The sequence below is a fragment of the Talpa occidentalis genome, unplaced genomic scaffold (genome assembly GCF_014898055.3).
Source record: "Talpa occidentalis isolate TD23 unplaced genomic scaffold, MPIMG_talOcc4v2.1 talOcc4.12, whole genome shotgun sequence".
Taxonomy (NCBI): domain Eukaryota; kingdom Metazoa; phylum Chordata; class Mammalia; order Eulipotyphla; family Talpidae; genus Talpa; species Talpa occidentalis.
Genome location: NW_023601212.1, coordinates 94,592,251 through 94,616,214, shown reverse-complemented (window position 1 = coordinate 94,616,214; position 23,964 = coordinate 94,592,251). Strand labels below are relative to the sequence as shown.

Here is a 23,964-nt window from a genome sequence, read left to right as displayed (position 1 = left end):
GGTCTGGAGGATGTCATCTTCTGGGTTCCTACACTTCGGTGCTGCAATGGCCCTGGGATCCCGGACCTGCAGTTTCCTTGACCTTGAACTTCTCCCTCAGTAGGCAGTACTGTTCAATTTCAGCTTCATTTTCTTTGGTGTGCGGGCCTGGGAGGTCTTTTCAATGGCCTCCTTCTTAGAAGGCAGCAGCTACTGGATGCCCCAAGACTGACCCTTAGACTTGTTTGAAATGAAAGAATAACTGTCAAATTGCTTGAGAGTGCAGGATACACTTCTACAGTTTATGAGAGTATCAAATTGGGATTTAATTTTTTCCTTTGCTTTGGGGGTGGAAGGGAAGAGATTCACACTTGAACAGTTGTCTTGAAGGTTCTTTGTGAGCTAGAGGGCAATGTCCTCTACTCTTGGGACTCTGATGATTGCTGTCCAACATCCCGCAGAAACTCTAAAGCAGAGAGGGAAGAAACGGTGGCAGCACACGGGGACAGGCAGAAAAACAGTTACTGTTTCACATTGTTGCACAAGACAACTGGGCCTCGTACTTAAAAAGTTGCTGTAGCTGACTTTATCTACTTCTGATAGTCTAGATAGTTTCTAAAGGTTGCAACATTGCCCCTTCCTTGGAAACCGCAGGGAGGGGGGGCAGTCCCTCCTCCCCAGCGCCCAGGCCTGGGCACCTGCTGCTCTCCAGGTGTGTTAGACGTGCTTGTCGGCCTGGCTAGCTCCAGCTCCTTTCAGATATGAAGATCAAGGTATCTCCTCTCTGACTTCTCACCCCAGTATCACCACCGCGCTGAGACTTTTGGATAAGTCGCTTGGTCAAGCTTCATTTTCCCCGAGGACAGGATTATGGAGGGTGTCTGCGAGAACTGGGCGGCGGGTACCGAGCCTGGGCTCCTGGATCAAGCGGCCTCGCCGGAACCCAGCCCGCCCGCTTATTTGAGTTAATTACAGGGCGTCAGTTTCAGGGACGCTTTGACTCCCCAAAGCTTAATACTCCAGGAAACCCTCTCAGGAGTCCCCACTCTCTCGCTGGCATCCTTAGGGATGGAGGGAACCGGCTCCACCGACTTCTCTTCCCCGGGTTGAGGCCCCCAGGGCGCCTCACCAGGGTAGGCTGGCAAAGTCCTCCAAGGCCGGCGCGCGGCCGGCCGGGAAGTTTTGGCGGCGCTCTGGCCCGCCGCGCTCACGCTGCTCTCCCCTCGGGGCTCCTGATTGGCTGAAGTCGCCGCTCGCACGCGCGTCTTCCGGGTAGGGGCGGGACTAGAAGGAGCACGACTTCCGCCGCGCCGCACCGTCGCCCAGGTTGTCAGGCGCAATGGCGGCGCCGTTGCTTCACACGCGGCTGCCCGGAGATGGGGCCTCTTCGGCCTCCGCGGTCAAGGCGCTGGGCGCCCCGAGGACCGGGTAAGAGTCCCGCCGCTTCTTTTTGCGCTTCCGCAGCCAAAGCCCGGGAGGAGGATGAAGGGAGCGGATCTGAAAGTGCCTGGCACAGAGCTAATGCCGTGGGGGTAGGAGCGGAGGCGCGAGGGTCGCCTCAGGATTTCGGGAGACAACCCATGCCCCTTAAATGGCTTATGAAGTTGGGAGAGGGGCCGGAAAAATGAATCTGTTCTCCGTGCTAGAAGCCGCCCCCCTCCCCACCGGGCTCTCACAGCGTCACAGGCCTGGGTACTGCATTCTGCCCTATTATTCTTGCCCCCCACTTCTTCTTAGAGATTTGCAAAGACTTCCCTAGACTATTTGCATTATCAGCCGACAGCTGTCACCGATGTCCACTTGACTCTTCACTAGAAAAAAAAAAATATTTCGACACATTTACCAGTGTCTTGCTCAACTTTTAAAGCCCCTAAACCCCATAAAACGACTTGGAGTTTAACTTTGAGAGTCATTGGTAGGATGCATTGGTTTTCATTAATCTGCTCTGTTTAAAAGAGGCAAACCTTGTAAAACTCATGATATCATTGTTAATATTTATTAAGCTCCCACTTAACTATGTTAAGACACTGGGAACAGTAGTCTATCAAAGTAGACAGCGTCTCTGCTCTCAACAAAACATCGTGCAGGGGAGGAAAGACAGTGTAAATAGGACAGGAAATAAATGAGCTGGATATTTTCAAATAGTGAGAACTGCTGTGAAGAAATGAAGCAGGGTAATGGATGGGAAGTTGGGAGAGGATAGGTAATTCAGATTTCTGATGGAAGGCATCTCTGATGTTTGAGCTTCAGTTTGAATGAAGGCAAGAATCCAATCATGTATAAATCTGGGTTAAGATTATTTCTTGTAGAGGGACTATGGAGTGAAATGCAGCCGGTGTGGCAAGTTCAAGGAACCGAAAGGGCACTGAGTCTGTACTATAGTGACTAGAGATGAGGTCAGGGAGGTGAGCAGGAACCAGGTAAAGGAGGACTTGGAAGACCACTGTAAGGAGTTTGCATTTGTATTCGAAGAGGGAAACCTTTGTTTAGTTTAAGCAGGATAGTAGAGTAGCATGACCTGACTTAAGTTTTTGAAGGACCATTATATTGCTGAATGAAGACTGATTGTTGGGGATTGGAGTGGAAGCAGTGGGGACAGTTAGGCTGTAGCAGTAGTTTCACTGAATGGTGATGCTCAGATTAATTTTTATTCTGTCATGCTCTTAACACTTTGATAATCTTGGTTCTGTATAGGATTTCGGATATGCTTGCTTTAGAGAATGATTTCTTCAGCTCTCCCCCAAGAAAAACTGTTCGGTTTGGTGGAACTGTGACAGAAGTCTTGCTGAAGTACAAAAAGGTAAGAGGTGATAGCGTGAGGTTTATTGAGGTATAATTGGGTTTTGTTGGCCAGAATACAATTATAGCTTATACGAAAGGCGAGTACACATAATTAAATTTTAGGTTATCAATTTTGAAATTTACCTTTAATAGCAGCATGATACTGTCAACCAGAAATTAGAGTAGTAATTATTCTTTGCCGAGGTTTCACAACTCTTTAGAATCTTTGAATTATGAATGGTTGTATCTGTAGTAAGCATTCGTCACCATATATCTGCATGGATGGTATTTTAGTTCCCTTTCAATTAGATCACTACGGTGATTTTTTCTCTACCCTTAAATACTTTTTGAAAATTCTTAAGAGTGCCTGTTATATTGAAATGTCAGTACACAAGTAGACCTAAATGTGTATAATGTTTTAGTTGTCATCTTTTTTCAAGTCCCCTACCTTTACTGACTTGAGTTTTAAAGTTTTTGCAGTGATTTTATAATCAATTTCACACATAATTGATACGTAAAAGTTAAAATGTTCCTTTTGTGATTTCATCAGAGGCTAAAGGTATAAAGGTCCGGCTGTTGCTCTTGAGCAGGCAACCAAAGCAAACAGAATTTCATTTATTTCCTTTCTTGTTAAGGGGGAGACAAGTGAATTTGAGTTGTTGAAGAACCAGCTGTCAGATCCAGACATAAAGGTAATTTTGTGTTTGATCATTGGCAAAGTTGTTGCAGCTTTGTACAGACCTTGCTTCCTACTTTGGCTCCAGTTCCATCCTCTAGCGCTAGCTCTCCCGGCTGTCCCTTCCACATTAATCCAGTGGTTTTCAATCAGATGCATTTTTTATACCCCAAAGCATGTTTAAGGATGAATTAAAGATATTTTTTGGTTATCATGATTGGGAACAGGTGGGGGTGCAGTCAAAATAGAGGCCATTGTAGTCTTATAGTATTTGAATCTGTTATAATTTGGTTGTTTTTAAAAGTCCACAGGTGTCACCATATGAAGTGTTTTCACTTTTTTAGGGTACACAAAATGATCAGAATGAAGTTTTGCATAGAATTCTTTTTCCTGTGCATCAGAGTACTGAACTCTATTTTTCAGAAAATTTAGCAAACTTTTTTCCTGTTTTGATATAAACTAAAATTTTCATCTTAATTTAGGTTTGATTCCAAGTTTGTGACCCCCCCCCTTAAGTATTATTGATAGATGGTTGATGCACAATAATATCAATTTATCCTATTGTGATTTTGAAAGTACTTTTTTTGCTTAACCTAAGGATGACCAGATCATTAACTGGCTGTTAGAATTCCGCTCCTCCATCATGTACTTGACCAAAGACTTTGAGCAGCTTATCAATATTCTGTTGGTAAGTTCACCATTTATTTCTCTGACTAGCTTGTGATTCTGCTTAGAAAATAGTGTATATTGTATCAGTAAAATGTTTCTTTTCTCTCTCCCTCCTACCTTTAGAAATTGCAGTGGTTAAATAGAAGCCCAACAGTGGTGGAGGAGTACTTGGCTTTCCTTGGTAATCTTGTATCGGCACAGACTGTCTTCCTCAGACCGTGTCTCAGCATGATTGCTTCTCATTTTGTGCCTCGTAAGTGGTTACTCTTTGTTTGCTTTACTTTTTCATTTTTTAAGTAGCTCTTTATTAAAATAACTACCCTCCCAGTACACTTTGGAGATTGCGCCACTGTCACCATAGCATATTCTAGGATACATATTTGGCAGCAGTTCTGTACATGTCTGTTCCCTATAATGAGCGCTGTGGAAGCGTCTAGATTCATTTCATTGCTGTGATTTTTTTTTATGTGACATAATTTGCTCGAGTGAGCTTCTGACAAGGTCTTAGAAGTCAGGAATTTTAGCTGCTTAAAAATTAAATCACTTGGTTTGTCATTTTTCCAGATTATCGTACTAAATTTGGACAATAGAAAAATCAATTTTTTTGTGTAGAGCTGTTGATTATTTTGGGCAATGAGAGAAAAGTGACTTATTTTCTTTTTTCCTTCTAAAGCCCGAGTGGTCATTAAGGAAGGTGACATAGATGTTTCAGATTCTGATGATGAAGATGACAGTAAGTATAAAGAGACTTTAAGCGAAGATTGCGTCCTGTGTCTTGGAGAATGTTTGTGCTGAATGATTAAGTATCCTGGCAGCTCCAGGTCCTGTTCTGATACGGTAGACTGTTAGAAATGGCAGCCTCTGATGGTTCTTTGTGTTTTACTTAACATTAATAGGCAGTCAGTTACCCTTAATGCATTCCTTACATAATTTGTTCTTTAATCCTCATGATAGTTGAAAATTTTTTTTTTTTTTTTTTGGCTGATGAGTGTTTCAATTTTGGTTGCCAGCTGTTTTTAACTTCAAGTTTGTAACTTTCTGCTAACACTCAGGTTCTTTTCCTTGTAGATCTTCCTGCAAATTTTGACACATGTCACAGAGCCTTGCAAATAATTGCAAGATACGTCCCATCGTAAGTATAGTTTTGTCATTTATTTCGAATCGTGGTGTTTAAGTCTCGAGAATTATAATTTGTAGAAAATTGTAAAATGTTAGCAGCATAAAAGTAGATTATGCCACATGTTTTTGGGATCCTGTTGATGTAGCTTTACATTCTATAGACAACATTTCAGTTTTCCATTCATTGCCTTTAATTTCTTAAAACTTGTGTGCAAATTGTCCCCCAAGTTTTGTATAGTGGTTGGGATTTTGCTTTTATCTTCAACAGACATGATGTCCACGATTCTACAGTGAGAAACTCTCCTGTGTGTTTGTGTCATGGCGTGTGGAAAAAATTGCCGTTCTAAGAAAAAAATTTTAAGGTGTTGGGTTTCTTTTGAAAGGGTGGATTTCAAGTTTCCTCTGTAAGATTATTATTTGATAACTTAAATCCAAGTTGATAATTTTTTCCTTAAATAACGTGTGCTTTAGTGGTACAGGCCTTTAAACTGAAACTCTTTGTTAGGCTTTTGTAGAAGATGCTGTTAATTTGCTTTTGGTAAAGGAGGTTTATTTTCACCTAAGTTAATATAGATTTTCCCTCAAGTCATGCATTTATTTCACATTCTAGTTGAGATAGCAGTTACCATTTGTTCCCAAAACCATATTTGCCCTTTAGTGTAGAAACGTTAGCTTCTGGAAAGTCCAGTTAACATGAATTGGTTGTTATGTTTATTTTTAAATAGGACGCCGTGGTTTCTTATGCCAATACTGGTAGAAAAATTCCCATTTGTTCGAAAATCAGAGAGAACCTTGGTAAGAAATCATTTCTTGGGGATAATAATGCAACAGTTGTGTGATTTCATTTCAAGAGATGTTCTTTTTCTTAAAAGTTGTTTTGTCCAACTGTGTTTGAATGTGAGGAATCCAGTTTATGTCTTCAGGTCTGTTGTTAAAGAATTTGGTGCAGTCATTTGGTCCAAAGCTTAGCTGCCTTTTTCACCTAACTCTGGTACTGGGATACTTTTTATAGATGAAGCCAGCACTTAAGAAATAAAAATATCTAGTGTTAATTGTTTGCCAAATTCAGATCATGTGTCTTTGATTTTATGCTACATTTTCTGTGCAATAGCACAGAAGGGAAAAGGAAAATAAACAGTTGTTTTGTCTTCTAGATTTTAAATTCAAGAACAAGACTTTGACTGAAATTCCTTTCTTAACAAGTAACTGAGGATTCACAGTGCCTTTTTCTCTTGTTGCTATGTTCACAAGAAAGGCAGAGTCCATTTCACAACTATCTGACCCGGCTTCATCTAGAGGAGAATTACTAAAATAGTTCTTGTTACCAGTTATAAACATGCCTTATTTACATATGAAGGTAGAGGATTAAGTTTTCCTAATGTGTGTGATAGTCTGCTCCAAGTAGAGTATGACGAACCCTACGACTCTTAATGACTGTAGAAAAAATACTCTAGTAGAAAACTGAATCTACCAACATACAAAAAGGTGTTTGCACCGTGACCAGGTGAAATGCATTGTAGGATTGCAATGTTAATTTAATCCTAAAGATCAGTTACAGTGACAAACTATCAATAGAATAAATGAGAAAAACCACATCATCATCTTAATCAATGCTGAAAAAGCATTTGATAAACACTAAAACCCTTTGATGACAAAAACAAGGGAACTTTTTCAACTTGATAACGGGCATCTATGAAGAACTCACAGATAACATGATACTCAGTGGTGAAGACCCAGTGCTTCCCTCTAGCTAAGGAACTAAACAAGGATGTTTGCTTGGCTGCCTTTGTTCAGTGTTGTACTAGATGTTCTAGCCAGGGCAGTTGGACAAGAAAAGGAAATTCATGCAGTTTAGAAAGGAGGAAGTAAGGGCCTCCCTGGTGGCTCGGACAAGTGAATTTCCACATGCAGCAACCCCTCCTCACACCATGCACAAAATGAACTCAAAATGGTGAAAGTACTAAATGTAAGAGCTTAATAAATAGACCTTTTCAAAATTAAAATCATTTGGGACATCTTCAAGAAAGTGAAAAGACAACCCAAATAGTAAGAGAAAATATCTGCAATTACATATTGGATAAAGACTTGTGTCTCCAATAGAGAACTCTTAATAACTCAATAGAAAAAGCAGATCATTCAGCTTACATATGGGCAAAGGCTCTGAATGAAGAGGTGTTTTCTCCAAAATAGATAATACAGATGGCCAGTGAGCACATGGAAGACCCGGTCATTAGCTGTCAGAAGTGCAAGTCAAAACCACCGTCAGATGCCACTTCACACTCACTGTGATGGTTGTGCTCGTAATGAGTGGGTGGGTGTGGAGTAGTCGACACCCAAGTGCATTGCTGGTGAGGATGTAAAATTCCTAGCGGAGTGGTGCAGCTGCTCTGGAAATTCATCTGACCGATCTTCAAAAAGGTTGAACGTGTTTGCCATATGACCCAGCCTTTACGCTGCTAGGTTGTAGCAAGGGAGGTGAAAACATACTCACACAAAAATCTTTACATGAATGCTCACAGCAGCATTGTTCATGATAACCAAAATACTGAAATGACCAGAAGTCTGTTGGCTGCTGAAAAAACAAAATGTGATATTTGTATACAATGAAAAATTATTAGCAAAAAGGAATGATCTTGCTAAAACATGAATGAACCTTGAAAACATGTTAAAACACCATGTATTAAGATTTCACTTGTATGAAATGTTTAGAATAGACAAGTTCATAACAACAGAAAGTAGGCAGACCAGAGGACTGGGGGAAGGTACATTACTGTTATTTGTACAGGTTTTCTTTTAAGGGTGATTAAAACGTTCTAAGATTGTTTATAGTGATTGTATCATAATTCTGAATATACTAAATTGACTGTTACCATTTAGATGGGTGAATTGTGCATGAATTATCTCAACAAATTTGTTTCTCAACACTGTAGAAGTGCATAAATTACAAATTTTAATCTACTGGGTGTAAAGGAATTACATTGACCATTGTGAGTATAGCAGTTGTGTTGCTGGATGGTCTGTGTGTCTTCTACTTAATGGAACCATAGATCGTGTGATTGATGTTTTGCTTACATAATTACAAGATATTCTTTGTTGAAATATTTATCTTTCTATGTTTTAGGAATGCTATGTTCACAACTTGCTAAGGATTAGTGTGTATTTTCCAACCTTGAGGCATGAAATTCTGGAGCTTGTTATTGAAAAAGTACTCAAGTTGGATGTAAGTATTGAATAACCTGTTTTTATTCTTGATTCTTATATTTTAAATATTTTTGTTATTTTTATAGTATGTGGAACCATATTAGCAACAGTGGAAAAGAACCCACACAGTTCCACCTTTGAAAATTCATTTCTTGAATTCTCTTGGTAACCTGGGGGTTGTAGACCAACCCATCTCATGACTGGAGAAGAAGGCCAACGCTTTCTAGTCACAAAGAAGTCAGAGTACCGACCTGGCAAATCCTTTGCATGGACACCTCTTTATGTGCTGGAAAACCTTACACAGCTGGAAGTCATGGGTGGCTGGGGGATGGGGCAAAGACTGGGCGAGGTGCTGTGATGTGGAGAGGGCAGGAGATAGGGGTGAGAGGTGTGGTTCAGCACTGAGGCGATAGGCAACAGAGGGAGAGAGGAAGGAAGAAAGGAGGAGGGGACGAGACAGGTCCAGGAGGGGGTGTATTTCCCTTGGAGTGAGACCTCTGTGGCCAGCCACACAGTCACTTTGTGACTCTCCCTTCTATATGCTTATGGCCTGTTTTCAGGCACATTTGGAAAGAAGACCATGGATGCATAGATTGATTTAAAAAAGCATGCTTTGAACGGTATGTCAAACAAGTGTTACGTAACAACTGGTCAGTGATTCAAATTTGACTTGCATATCAACATTTTTTTGTTTGGTTGATTTAGTGACGAGCTTTCATATAATACATATGTATGTGTCTTGTGTATAGTAAGAGATGGAATAAATTTTGAATTTATTGAAGCTGCCTGATTTAGACCATGCCACAATTCATGCTGATTTCATGAGTATTTGTAGCAAAAGGGGCTTGATTTGTAATCTTGAATTCCTTTGAGACCCAGGTAATTTTATAGGTTTGCATCATAATTGTTGTGTCCTAGTGTTATCTATGATGTTAATCTGGATGCCTTTAAAGTAAATATACACTGGATGCATTTTTGGTCCCCAGATATGTATGTTTTAAATTGTTTTTCTTTTTCTTTTCTTTTTTTTGCTGAAATGCAGGTGAATGCATCCCGACAGGATATTGAAGATGCTGAGGAAACAGCAGCTCAAACTGGCAGTGGGACAGATGCCACAGAAGGACTGTTCAATATGGTCAGCATTTATTCACGAGCTCAGACGTGGGCAGTTCCTAATTCCAGGGTTGGGGGGAAGCCAGCAAATGGCATTTTATCTTTTTCAAGGCTTTAGGATAAAACCATAGTTCAGTAAACTAAGTAATGTCTTAAATGTGATGTTTGTGGCCAGCCACGTAGTGCTTAGTGGAGTTGCCTAGTTCTTTCCAAGGCTTTGAGTTTGGGTTTGGTGAAGTTCGTTTCACTTTCATTCTTGTAGCTTTAGATGTTTGCTTTTGTAAGCCACATGTTGTCTGTGAGGGGGTGCTAGGAAAACATGCTAGTTTAATGTCTATGTCTTACAAGCTGCAGAGACACTGTTTTTCTGCCTGGAGCAGTGTTTGGACTTGGGTTTGCTGAGAGGACACCCTGAGACAGGGAACCAGGTGTCCTTGGCACGAAGTTGGGGAGCACAGGGGAAGGGGCGAGCCTGGGTTTGGTCTTAGTAGAAAGTAGCTACAGCCTGAATCCCGGCAGGAGTTCTGGAGCTGAGGTATGCCTGAGAGTTGGTCCTTCCTGGCCTGGACAGTGAAGAGGCCTCTTGTGGCCCCCTGTCAGCCGTTAGTTCTGAGGGGGCGGGGCTTGTGGGAGTGCACGGGCAGCACTCTGCAGAAGGGAGGCAGCTGGGGCTTTTGGCGACATAGCAGCAGGGCAGTAAGGGGTGACCCTGTCCTTAGGTGCCAGTGGGGCATGGGATCCCTGCCGTCTGTGACCCCGCTCTAGATGCTCTTCTAGATGAGAATCAGATGGGGCTCTGGATCCACTTTCATTTTGACTTTATCTTTGAAGGATGAAGATGAAGAAACTGAACACCCACCAAAGGCTGATTCGGGACAGCCTGACCAGATGGTGCATCCTGTCGCTGAGCGCCTGGACGTCCTGCTGTCCTTGCTCCTGTCCTACATTAAGGATGTCTGCCATGTCGACGGTAATTCCCCACAGTTGTCCCAGTAGCTACTCTTTGTGGAACCCTGTGGTGTACCTGGCTCCCCTGGGCATTTTTCATACCATTATCTGGTATTGAAAAAAATCCTGTAAAAGCTTCTTGTACAGTTTTGTGTGTAAGGAGGTGGGGCTTACACTTGCCTGTGCCATGTGTGCAGGCACTACAGTTGTCATTAGTAAACTTCTTGGGGCCTTCTCTGTTTTAAAAAAGGTAGCTTAGAGAAATGTATTTAAGTCAAACCTGTGGCAACTTGGAGATAGTGGGACTGGGATTTAGGCTTTGTCACGTCGTTCCAGACATTTAAGAATGATGTGGACGCTGCTCTCTGGTGCTTGGCACTATTTGTTGAATTTACAGGGTCTTTAGTAATTGGTTCCTTTTGTAGTGAGCATACTGATCTGCTCCTTGCCCTCATGGTACTTTGGGTCCAGAGGCTTTGCTGTGAAAAATTGGAATTTTTACCCATTCACATTACTAAGATTTAAGAGTGGAACATGGCCACTTGGAATAATAAGATTTTTTTGCTTTTATAAAAATAATACATTTGGAGACTACAGAAAACAATCAAAAAGATAATTAAATGGTCATATTCCTACTGTTAAGAGAATTATTTTGGTACAATTTCTTTTCTAAGCAGAAAGTACTTGTATGAGTGTATTTTTCAGTGGATTTGGGGCTCACACTGTGTAATGTTTCATTATCCATCCTGTGTGCCTCATATGGACATTTTCTAGACCCTTCACTCTTCTAAAACACTATTATTGATCATAGGGATTTAACCAGTCTCATTTTTTCTTCCCTGTCCTCCTTTTTTTGGCCATTTAAGTAACAGTGTAATGAACATGTTTGTATCTAGATCTTCAATTTTTTTTTCCTTCAATTTTTTAATTGTGATAAGTTCTTAGCAGAGGGATTATTGGACCAAAGGACTTCTGTATGAGTCACAAAACTGCCCTGTAGAAGACTTCTTATTTATGGCATCACAGCAAGATATGTAATAGAAGGGGTATTTTGTTGTAATCAGAGCTGAATGGGTGGTGGTACTTCTGAATGGTATTGTTTTCTTTTTGATGTTTGGCAAATGAAGCTGGTAACTTGAAAATGTGTGCTTATAAAACTGAAATGCCAAATTTTATCTGTAGGTAAGATTGATAACAACAAAACAAAGGATTTATATCGAGATCTAATAACCATCTTTGACAAACTCCTGCTGCCCACCCATGCTTCCTGCCATGTCCAGTTTTTCATGTTTTACCTCTGTAGCTTTAAATTGGTGAGTACGTCATCCCTGCTGTCCTAGCTTATTTCAGCTTTGCCCATCATGTCCATTAAAGACAGGGAGCAGAGGAGTAGGGAAGGGAGACTGAGGTGTTTCTTGAGCTCATCTTACAGTACCCCTGAGAAAGCCTCCTACCCTTTTCAGCAGAGCACAGCAAGTGCTCTGAATCTGTAATCCTGTGTTTGGGCCACTAGGTGGTTCCCTTTCCTTCAATTCAAGCCTGTATTACAGTTCTTTTTTTTTTCTTCTAAGAACTGGGGTACAGTCAGAGGCACAGGAGGGTGAGAGAATTCACCAGAAACAGAGCAGGGAGTAGAACAGGCAGACGGACCAAGGACACTGCTGAGGGGAGCAGCGGGCGAGATGGGAGAGGTCTGGGTTTCTCCTGGGTGGGCCAGGAATCGAACCCGTGTGTAGAGGCTGTGGACAGCTTCACAGCACAGTGCTTTACCTGCTGTGCCACCAGAGAGGCCCTGTATTACAATTCTTGACTGGGCTCTTCAGCTGTTCGTTTCCTTTGTCCTTTCTCAGTTGGGTCCACATTTGCCCAAACCAACTTTTTTTTTTAATACAAGAACTGGGGTACAGGCCAGAGATGCGGGAGGGTGAAAGAATTCACCAGAGACAGAGTGGGGAACAGAACAGGCAGACAGACCAAAGACACTGCTGAGGGGAGCAGCAGGTGATACAGGAGAGGTCTGCTCTGCCGTATGGGTATCTTCCTGGCCGGCCAGGAATTGAACTGGCGCTGCAGAGGCTGCAGACAGCTTCACGGCATGGCTCTCAACCCGTTGCGCCACGGGGGAGGCCCCCAAACCAACTTTTTAATCCAGTATTATACAACTGAGTTTTAGGTTTTTGTTTTGGGGCGGGAGGAAGTATATGAAAAACTTTTTCCTTCTCTGCAACTATTAATACCTTCCTAGCGGCAGAGGAGGACCGGTTGTGTGCCAGAAAAGTTTACTCAGTCTGCCTGTGGTCTATGTTGACAGCTTTGGAAAGAGCTGTTTGGAGTTGTTGGATATTGCACCTATTGTTAGAAAGAGACGTACCAACCTGTGTTTTTCCCATGATTAGTCAAACACCGGCTGTATTTTAGTCCACACTTCTCTTTCTGGTTAGTTCGGTAAGCACAGGCAGAGACTAGAAAGGTGCACCCCATTAAAACCATGCTGCTGAAGGACTTCCCACGTGAGTGTGGATTATCATTGGGTTTCCATTCTAGCTAAGCATCAGAATCACTTGTAGTGCTTTTAAAATATAAGAATTCCTAAATCTTCACCATATCTACTCAATTTGTAGGATTGATTTTGATGCTCAAACAGCTTGGGGATCCACTAGATTATATAATGGGGCACCTTTGATTTTCATAGTCTTATTTCAATGTATTTTAACAGTAAGAACCATGGTAACTGTTCATTGTTTATCTAGCAGGTGGCTGAGATGCTAATGCTTGCCCATAAAATCTCAGGATTCTGACAGTAGAATATCTTAAGAGTTTAAAAAGGTCAGACCACAGCACCTTCTCTTTTATAGGGATTTGCAGAAGCATTTTTGGAACATCTCTGGAAAAAATTGCAGGATCCAAACAACCCTGCCATCATCAGGCAAGCTGCTGGAAATTACATTGGAAGCTTTTTGGCAAGAGCTAAATTTATTCCTCTTATGTAAGTAACCTAATTTTCCAAGTGGTTTTTCATATTGTGCTTTAAAAAGATTATAGCATTGTTTCAAGTTGGAGAAATAGCTCCCTTATTGTGGGGGGCTGTCTTTAACTGCAAAATTTCTTTCTTTTTTTTTTTTTTTTTTTTTTAGAGGCATGTTTTATTTGTTTGTTTGTTTTGTTTATACAAGCACTGGGTACAGTCAGAAGCGCGGGAGGGTGAGAGAATTCACCAGAACCAGAGCGGGGAGCAGAGCAGGCAGAAGGACCGAAGTGCGCTGCTGAGGGGAGCAGTGGGCGGCAGGAAAGGTCTGCGCGCCATGTGGGACCCTCCTCTGGTGGCCGGGGAGCAGCCGGGGATCGAACCGGCGCCGCAGAGGCTGTGGGCAGCTTCGCAACCCAGCGCTCAACCGCTGCGCCACCGGGGAGGCCCATTAACTGCAAAATTTCTGTTCCCCTACTCTATGCAAGATGTTTATATTTCCAAGAGGCAATGTCAGAATAAAATGTCTCTTTATTTTAGCTATAAAATCTCACAAGCAAAACTTTGGTCATCTGTGTGGCACTTGAAAACGAAGGTCCTTTTGTCTTTGTGGATAATGTACTGTGTCGTATACCATCTTGGTTCATTTTATGTTAGGTCTGTCCCTTTTCATTTGCATCCTGCATTAATTGTACCTGTTAAAGCTGAGATAAAATCCTTTTGAAGGTAATAGATTACTAGGAGGCCAGCTTTGGCCTCTTCTTTCAGTGATCTGAGGAGATATCTTTGGGAAAGGATGCTATTAAAAAGCCGCTCCTGGCAGCAGAAGTGCTCTGGCCGTTCTGTCCTAAGCACTCAAGCATAAAGGCTTCATCAGACCCCCAGAGCGTGGGATGAAGTCAGCTGGATAGTCTTTCCCTTGGGGGAATACGTCAGGTGCTTGTTTGACCATGTTCTCCTCAGCACGGGGAGGCCCTTGGCCCTCTGCATTGATAAAGAGAACTCTTTTCCATCCCTCAGCACTTTAGGCTGCTTAGGGGTCCACCTATTGTTCCTAGAAGTCAGCACTCCCCCCCTGGAGCTGGAAGGCTGTCTTGCCACTCACCCAGCATTTCGTTTATCTGCTTTTCCTCTGTACGTGTATGGATGAGGAAGTCTGTGCACTGACTTTTCATGGTTTGCAACTAAGAAATTGGGTGACCTTATGTCCCGTTCTTTTATGAAGCCAGTGAAGTTGACTTGTCTCTCTTTCCTCCAGCACTGTAAAGTCCTGCCTCGATCTTTTGGTTAATTGGCTGCACATATACCTTAATAACCAGGATTCCGGAGCAAAGGCATTTTGTGATGTTGCTCTCCATGGACCATTTTATTCAGCCTGCCAAGCTGTATTCTACACTTTTGTTTTTCGACACAAGCAGCTTTTAAGTGGAAACCTGAAGGAAGGTGAGTGACAGGATTGATGGATGTGGACTGGATTTTCCTGGTACTCTGGTCACTCTGTAGAGTAGAGATTTGTTTCTTTTTTGAGAATTTCATGAAACCTAGAGTCAGAAAAGCACACGTGCACTGAAGTTCTATAACTTGTTCATGTAGCCCCTAGTCCCCTGGAAATGCCTTAAGCCTCCTTTTTAGGAGGACTTGCACTTGAGAGGGTGGCTTCCGAAGTAGTGGTCAAGTGAGAAGATGCTCTTCTCAGTTCTGTGCGCCCCTTGACCCTGAGGGCGCAATGAGGGCAGGGATGACTCCCACTTGCAGGGGAGACCAGAGTGCAGGAAAGTAATTTATTGGAAGGATTTGAAATTGAAACCATTTGAGGATGACTCCGAAGGCACCAGAGTTTCCTTATAAAAACGTGTGAAGTACAAACGACGGTGCACCCTTGAATCATGCCCCACAGCTCTCACAACTTAAGGTGCACAAGTCTTGTGTTGCTGTTCAGATGGGCGTGTACATAAGATTCAGGGAGACACTGCAACTTCTGGGGGGTGGGGCTCACCTTGTTGTCTGAGCTTCCAAATATGCTCTCACGGTCGTCCGCTGCCAGCCAGCCACATGGTCTTTTCCCGTTCTGTGCTTGCTGTTTCTGCTGAGTTTACATGTTTCTGAACTCCAGATTCTCACAGAAGCTTATGGCCCCCTCGGAGTGTGAGTTACTTCCTGGGTCCTTGGAAGAATAGACTGTTTTCTGCCGCGGACCAGCACAGCAGTAGACGATGAGGCCACCTCAGGGTTGAGAGAAGCGTGCAGGGTGGTCAGGGCGTCGGCGAAAGAAATGACAAACAGACACACTTCAAGAGTGAAAATCTGAGTGTAATTTTCTCTAAATTTGTGACCAGTATATATATGTTTTCCAAAAGCACAGGAATGAATATCAAGGAAATTAGCTTGCTCATGGGCTCAGTCTACCACTATCAGGGAGGTGATCTACATAACAAGCAATGACCATTATAGAAGAAAGAAGGAAGTTTAGAAAGACAAATAAGGGATTAAAGTTTGTAGTTCTAGGAAGAGGGATAAGATTTTTAGCATTCTTGTAGTGGTTCTTGGTGGTCGTTATCTATTGATAAGCTTCTGCCTTTTCAGGGAACTTCCGTTGCACTTCCTCTGCTTCAGGCTGTTCTCCCCCTGCGTGCTGGTTGCCCAGCCGGACCTAGGGACCGTGGCGAAAGCCATTCCTAAAGATCACTGCGGGGGGAGGTGCAGCAGGTAGGGTTTTGCTGTTCTTCCCCTGCGCGCTGGTTGCCCAGCCGGACCTAGGGGCGGTTAGCCCTAAAGGTCACTGCAGGGGAAGGTGCAGCAGTTTTCTGTAGAAAAGCTGCTTAGTCCTAAATGAATGTGGTTAAGATGAGGCCTGTTTTTTGGGCTCTTTGTGAAGTGACTGTATTTGAAATTTTATTTAAAACATTTCTGCAAATAGCCCTAAATTTTTTAATGTTCGAAATCATTTGTGCTGCTCAAAGGTATTTTTGACTCTTGTGTTTGTACCTATAAAATAAAAATCTTTGTTTTTTATTAAAACAAAGGCTTGCGGTACCTTCAAAGTCTGAATTTTGAACGTATAGTGATGAGTCAGCTGAATCCTCTGAAGATTTGCCTGCCCTCTGTAGTTAACTTTTTTGCCGCTATCACAAGGTAAGTTATTTACAGTTCCTTGATGGAAGAACTTATTTTGAAGTAAATTCGTGTTAGTATTTTAAGATTAACTTTATGGGCGTGAACACACCCATAAAATTAGTAACAGTAAAATAGAACTTTAAAGAACCAATTATCCCATAGCTGCAGGAAGCACTGTAATGGATCTGTTGCTTTTATACTTTGGTGGTATTGGAAATCGCTGTCACTTTTTATCCAGAGAGACTAATTCAGCAGAACTCTAGGTACTTGGAATAAGTATGGCTACTAGTAAGCTGAGAGGTGCAAGCCAAAGGTGTTTATTCAAGTGACTTCTATATTAGTAATAAAAATAGACTGGACATGAGGCAAATATCCAGCAGTAGGAAGCTGGTTTAGTGAGGAACATTCTCTGTCAGGCCTTGAAGCTGCAGCAGATACAGTGTGGCTGCTGTGGTCCAGGCCTGGCCTAAGCACTTGACAGAGAACTTGCTCAGTCTACACACCACCTCATTTGTAAGTGGGGAGATGGAGGCACAGAGAGGTAATTGCTTGTGTGAAGCCATAGCTGGACTGTGCTGGCTAAGATTCAAATGCAGGCAATCTGACTCCTTTGTAAGCAGTCTTGGAATCATTCTGCTTCGTGTAGAATGGGAATTTGGAGACTTTAGGCACTTAATCAGAATATTCAGGGCAGGATCTTAGCTTAACATCTTCATCACATAATTGTTCTATTAGAAGACTAAAAGAATTCTGTTTTCATCCCTCAAACCCCATTACACAGCGTACCTCATTCAAGCAACCTTACTTTCCTTTCCTAGGCAGGTATCAGTAGGTCAAATTATACTTTGAGGTCTCTCCTGAGAGCTCAGAAATGATAGTAAATAAATAAGAAAAGAACAAGCAATAGTTGCTGGGTGATAGGAAGCAGCTGGAAGAGTCAGGGGTGATGACAAAAAGGGGAGGAGGATGCCCCTTATTCTTGGGGTGAGAGCAGAGGGCTGCATTTGCTGAACAGACTGACGCGTGAGTGTCTAGACTTGGGATTGGATTTAGCAGTGCAGGTTAGGAGGGCACAGTGAGCCTAGGAGTGAGACAGAGATCAAGGTCTGTGTTGAGGAATTTATGCGTAGTTCTGTAGCTGCTGCTTTTGCTTGTCCGATGGTTTTGAGATTTCGTATTGACTTGTGTGGCTGTAATTTGTTTTTAAGTGCTGTGTAATGGTCTATTTTTTGGTTCAGATATAAGCTGTGCTCATTTTTCAGTACCGGGAACAGCAGCTGAGGCACAGCGGGGTACTTGTGTGCCCAGACCATACTTCCTTGTCATAAACCAGATAAGCCGAGGAGCTGGGCTGTGTCCAAGGAACTTTACCAGATAATACAAACTGTACTCAGTGATGTTGCCACTTTACCCTCCCACCAGGAGTAGGGAGTCAAATGCAGTCTTGGCTAATGGAACATGTTGCTTAAAATTGCAACAGTGACCTGAGAATAAGTATCTGCAGGAATATCGTGGGAGGCCAAAGGGAGCTCTTGCCTCTTCTCAGAGAAGTGCACAAAGTCACAAAGTGAAAGTAACCACCAGAAGAATTGACAACAGGGTAGTCCAGTTGTTTTTTTTTATCATGAGTTCTTCTGTTCAGCTATTTTCACTCACTGTGCGGTTTTCTGAGTTCTTTAGGAAGCCAGCCTTGTGCCCCCTACTCCGCACATTCCTGATGTCACTACAGCACAGTTGTTGCCTGACAGCACCCACCCACCCGCTCAGTAAATCCAGAACCCTCTTTTCACTAATCCTTTAATTCTTTTACAAACAATAAAAGTAATATAATGCAGAATATATGGGCCTCGCTGGTGGGTTAAGAAGCTATCTGCAGCCACTGCAGCACGAGTTCGATTCCCAGCCAGCCAGGGAACTACCCACATGGCGCAGCAGACCTCTCCTGACTCACCCGCCGCTCCCCTCAGCAGTGTACTTTCGTCCATCTGCCTGTTCTGTTCCCTACTCTGTCTTTGGTGAATCCTCTCATCACCAACCCCCTGCCACACTCACACCTCTGGCCTGTACCCCAGTTCTTGTATGCATAAATAAATATTTTTAAAAAATAATATAATGCAGAATATAGTAAACACATTATATAGAAAATAAAAAAAGAATAGAAGGGAATGAGTACAACCTTGTGAGCTAAGTTTTACCGTGAACACAATTTTTCATCAGTTGTGCCTCTTACTAATATAAGCCCACTCTTGTATTCTTAAAGATAGCCACACTTTCTTTCTCCCTAGCAGACCCCTAAGTAGTGGACCAGAGAGCTGTGCTCTCTGCCAGGGTTACTCTTCCTGTGCATGGGCCAGTCAATATGTGGCCACATCCATCTATGCAGAGTGATTCCAGTGTGTTGATGCCTCCTCTCTGTTGGTTTTGTTGTTCCACAGTAAATACCAGCTGGTCTTCTGCTACACTATCATTGAGAGGAATAATCGTCAGATGCTGCCAGTTATTAGAAACACAGCGGGAGGGGACTCGGTGCAAACCTGCACAAACCCCCTCGACACCTTCTTCCCCTTCGATCCCTGTGTGCTTAAGAGGTGGGTAGCCCTGAACAGTCATCCACCTGTTGGTGGTGGACTTAAATATGATGATTATTTGCTTTTCCCAAGACTGGGCTTGCGGTTTCTCACTCCTGAGTGACCGTTCTTTTATTACCGTTCTTTTATTACAGCATTTATTACAGTTGTGTGGCTCCTCGCACATGCCTCCCAGGTGGAGAGCGCCTCCTGGGGGCTGCTGTGTGCCATAGCACCCGGGCTGCAAAGCTTTATCTCAGCTGGAACCTGGATTGATTTTTTTTCCTTTAAACCTGTTGGTTTAAACATACAGGGGGAGGGGGAAGGGAGAGGAGCCCATCTTTTCCTCACTCTTAATTTTCTGCCAAGTGACTTGTTCCGTTCTCTAAAAATACATCCTGTACTGTTGCGTAGGATAAACAAAAGCCAAGTGGCTTATCTAGATGGTTAATTTTTAAAAAAACCAGGCTTAATATTTATTTGTATAAGGAAGTGAGATTTTTCTTAATACACTGTCTGTTAAACACAGCAGTTGAAAATCTTCGGCTCCCTCAAATCTTGGTTGACTGGAATTTTTTCCCCAGGCCTATTTTTAGCAAATTGCTGTGGGAATATTAAAACAGAATTAGAATTTCATCTTCATTTGGGTATGTTATAACATTGTCAGCCTTTGCAAAGTTGAGAAATAATTTCACTTGAAAATGAAAAGATGAGAAGGAGTAGGTGGTGAGTGGATCAGCTCTGACCACGCAATCACATTAGTTGTAGTACTTACATGTAGGATGTTTTGACATGAATATTTGAGCCACAGTTTTCACTTCTTGATTGGGGAGCAAACTGTGCTTCGACCTTCACTGTGGCATATGACTGATGTTGAAATGTGATCTTTATTGACAGATCAAAGAAATTCATTGATCCTGTTTACCAGGTATGGGAAGACATGAGTGTAGAAGAGCTTCAGGAGTTTAAGAAACCCATTAAAAAGGTAAATCTTGATTCAGTACACTTTCTGGAAATCTGTATGATTACAGGTGACAGTCAAATAGTAAATAGCAGAGCTTGTACCAAAGCTTCGTTTTAGTCACTCTGCCTTTACAAAAATTCCACGCTTATATATAATTGTAATAGAAAGAGTTTTTTGTTCATTTGCTGATTTGTTTAAACTGCTAACCTCACATGCTGACTTTGGGAAGTTGAAGTTAATTAAAAATAACTGGCCAAATTCAGGTTTTACCACTTCGTCATCACCAGCAAGTAACAATCTCAAATTATTTGCCTTATGTTGAAGCTACCTCAAAAACTAGCACTGATTTAGCAGAGCTTCCTGTGCATATGGCAAAGGTGTGGATTCAAAACACATCCCCCTGGTATACTTTATTTTTTTTATTTTTTATTATTTTTTTTTAGAGATTTATTTTTATTTATGCATACAAGAGCTGGGGTGTAGGTCAGAGGTGAGGGGGGTGGGGGTGGTGAGAGGACTCACCAGAGACAGAGCGGGGATCAGAACAGGCAGATCTACTGAAATACACTGCTGAGGGGAGCAGCGGGCAAGACAGGAGAGGTCTGCTGCGCCATGTGGGTCAGCTCCCTGCCCCGGAGATCGAACCCGTGCTGTAGTGGCTGTGGATAGCTTCATAGTGCTGTAACTTAACCTCTTGTGCCACCGGGGAGGCCCTGAGGAAAGGAATTTATGAAAGTTTTCCAAACCTCTTGTGATCTTACTGATAATTTCTGTTCCTTATACAGGAGATAGTGGAAGATGAAGATGATGATTTTTTGAAAGGTGAAGTTGGGATTACCCCAAACTCCTTTGACACGCATTTCCGGAGTCCTACAAGTAGCGTGGGCTCCCCACCCGTGTTATACCTGCCGGGCCAGTCCCCCGTGATTGCCAGGATTTGTGACTGAGGCGCCCTGCACCCGCCAGTGCTGGGCTCCTGCTGTTGGAGGATGCATTGAACAGAGTGCGGTCGCAGGCAGTGCTTCCACTTTGACTTACTCTCGTGTCTGGACAGGTGGTTGTTTTCTTTTGTCCCATACAGACTAAAGGAAAAACTGAGTATCATGTGCAATATTTCATAGTGGAGTTGATAAATGTTGAAGATTTGGCTTATTTGTTTAATGTATATACACTTGTTATGTTAATAGCTTTTTGACATAATTATTGTGAAGTTCCTATTTTAAGAGATTGCATTTTAACATAGGTTATTTGTCAGAACCGTAGTCACGCACTTGGTGATCTGGTTTCTCCTCAGTGAGAAGTCCTCTGGACACTACTTAAAGTTGTCAGAATGTGTTCATTTTGGAAGTGTTGTGTTTCCTCTGCTGTGATTGCATTTGTGTGCTGGGATTAGTGTGTGTCGGGATTGCAGAGGGTGCAGAGAAGATAGGAGGAGCCCGGGGCGGTGGCCAGAGCTGGTCCGGGATGCTGAAAGTCGGAGCTGGCACTGAAGGAACCCCGGGGACTTCGGAGACGATGAACGCCTGGAGTGAAGAGATAGTGAGGATTTAGAGAAATGGAGCCAGAGGACACATACCGTGAGTGTCAGGTGGATGTAAGCAAAGCTGGAGTTGTGGAAAGTATTGCGCGTTTTGTCCTTTACCTCCCTCTCACAGTGCTTTGAACTGGAGCTGCTCATTTGTAGTGGAATGTTACATATGTATATTTTATTACCAGAATCAGTTTGAGAATTTTTTTGACCAAATAGGGCAAAAATTTTAGTCTGTTTAATGGAAAGGTTTTGCTAACAATATTAGACTGAGATTACAGCTACTTCTCTCTGCTGCTCTTATCATGGATTCAGCTCAGTGAAGCCCTCCTCTGGTGAGGCTCTTTTTGTATTTTTATAACTAAACAAAGGAATCCAAACAGCCTCGCTTTATAGCAAATTTGTGCAGCACTGCTAGAGTTGTTCTGAAGCTCACGCATATTTTCTCTTCATTCCTTATATGTGGACTTTTTTGTTACTTGTGAAAATGGGCATCTTCAAGCATATTTATTTTTTCTGCCTCTTTTCTTATTCCTTATTTAAAGGCAAGCACTATTTTCTTGATCACAAATATTTTGTAATGAAACACTTTCTCCTAGGGCTTTGTATGCTCTTAAACTATATTGAAGGCAATGTAGAGTTTGAATTTCAGTCTGTAAATATGTTTTTGGAAAATAGAAATTTTTATTGCTTTAAAAAGTTTTGGATGTTGGTGATTTTCCTTTGGGTGACTTGGTGGAAAGTAATTTGAGAATTTTAAGGTTCTCTTTTTTTAAATAGCTTACAAAAGGTGGGGGTTTTGTATACTGATAACATGAACAAATGTGTCCAAGAAGTTAATGGTAAGTGGAGTCTTGGTGAGTTGGGAAGTAGTTTTAATGTAGAAGGATATATTTACAAACATGCCTGTTTAATTTCAAAGGAGTTTGAAGTTAATTTCAAAGGAGTTTTAAGGAAAAATTCCATTGTGGAACCGGAAGAATGATATGGTTAATCTGGAACTTTTCCTTTTATGCCAATAGAGGGAGGTACCCCAATAAAGAGACTTCTCACACATTCTGTTGATTTCTGTGTTGTTGTTGTTTTTACTCATCTGAAGTGTTAAAACCCTGGTTTACAGCAGAAAAGTCAACTGAGACTTTGCTGTTAGAGAGGAGAAATTTATTGCCTGCATGATTGGGAGTGCTCCAAAAGAAATACATACCGGTGCAATACATGCTTCTGGGTGTCTGAAATGTCAGCCTCTCCCCCTAAGAGTGACTGACACTTGAACTAGTCCCTGGGAAACAAATACTTAAAAAAAATTGATGTACCTCAAGGGAACACTTAATGGGGGGAAAATTGTGAGATATTATTGGAAATTAAATTTAAAAAAGGAATTGTCTATCCCTTTACTGAAAAGCAATCTTTAAATTGGGCTATAGAGATGCAGGGTCCATCATTTTGTCTGCTATGGTGGGTTTTAATGAGAAATGGTTCATTTAGGCAAGAGCTGTGATTTAAGACCTTACAGGTGTCAGACCTGGCTTGAGCAAGTTACCTAGCCTCTCTGAGGTCCACTTGATTGAGCTTCAAGTGGAAATAACTAATACCTTGTTTAGGGTTGTGAAGATTCTGTGAAATGCATGTAAATCAGTTAATAGCTACTTGACTACCTAGTGAGAAAGTCTAATGAAGCAAGAAGCCCTTTTTCTGGAAAGATTTTTCCAAGCAAAGATAACGTCCAGTTCTTTCATTGTACCTCTTTACAACTTAAGGTGTAGCCAGGAGGGTGAGGGCCTGGGCGTTCTGCCAGGTATTGCTTGTTAGGGAGGTTGAGGAATGTAGTTATACCCCAGAAACCTTTGGGAGCTTTGGCCACCAGGAGGAAAGGGAGGGACTACAAACTATGACATTCTAATAGGCTTTGCCTGTGTGAAATGGTTCCTTCACCTCTTACTTTATCTTTTTAAAAATCACTTTATAAGCTACCATGGAGTTAAGATCTATTTGGGTCACATTTCCAAGTCTTAGCATGAAAGAACCCCCAGGTGAGAACTTCCCACCGGGGTCCCTCTCTTCAGTGTAGTGGGATCATCTACAGCTCTTAGTCCCAACACCAAGTGTTTCTGGTCATTTCTAAACCCGAGGGCCTAGCGAAGCTCAGGACCGGTTTCCCCAGTTAAACGCATTGTTCATGGACCATAATCTGAGGAAGCAGCACAGTAAGTTCGGGTAATTTGCTAAAGGTCACAACTGAGAAGTGGCAGAGCCGTGACAGAACCGAAGCAGGCCCTCGGGCTTGCGCTCGGGCCGGACAGGCAGGTCTGTGACCCGAGCTAACGCCCCGCAGCTCAAGCG

General features: G+C 42.4%; 1 protein-coding gene across 1 annotated transcript; it reads left to right on the top strand.

Moving 5' to 3' along the window:
- Nucleotides 1–1,296: 1,296 nt before the first annotated feature.
- On the top strand, nt 1,297–22,696 carry RRN3 (RRN3 homolog, RNA polymerase I transcription factor). The gene is made up of 18 exons (XM_037507568.2): nt 1,297–1,407; nt 2,674–2,779; nt 3,396–3,452; nt 4,035–4,124; nt 4,229–4,358; nt 4,779–4,838; nt 5,174–5,237; nt 5,950–6,019; nt 8,346–8,444; nt 9,468–9,560; nt 10,370–10,508; nt 11,669–11,799; nt 13,342–13,472; nt 14,710–14,894; nt 16,475–16,583; nt 19,001–19,153; nt 20,030–20,117; nt 20,882–22,696. Exons 1-18 carry the CDS (start codon nt 1,319–1,321, stop codon nt 21,041–21,043), a joined length of 1,956 nt encoding a protein of 651 aa, XP_037363465.1. The 5' UTR covers nt 1,297–1,318; the 3' UTR covers nt 21,044–22,696.
- The last annotated feature ends 1,268 nt before the right edge of the window (nt 22,697–23,964 follow it).

Coding starts and splice junctions, on each gene's coding strand:
- RRN3 (XM_037507568.2), top strand. CDS start 1,319: ATGGCGGCGCCGTTGCTTCACACGCGGCTGCCCGGAGATGGGGCCTCT. Junction 6,020..8,345: donor GAAAATCAGAGAGAACCTTG/GTAAGAAATCAT, acceptor TCTATGTTTTAG/GAATGCTATGTTCACAACTT. Junction 10,509..11,668: donor GGATGTCTGCCATGTCGACG/GTAATTCCCCAC, acceptor TTTTATCTGTAG/GTAAGATTGATAACAACAAA.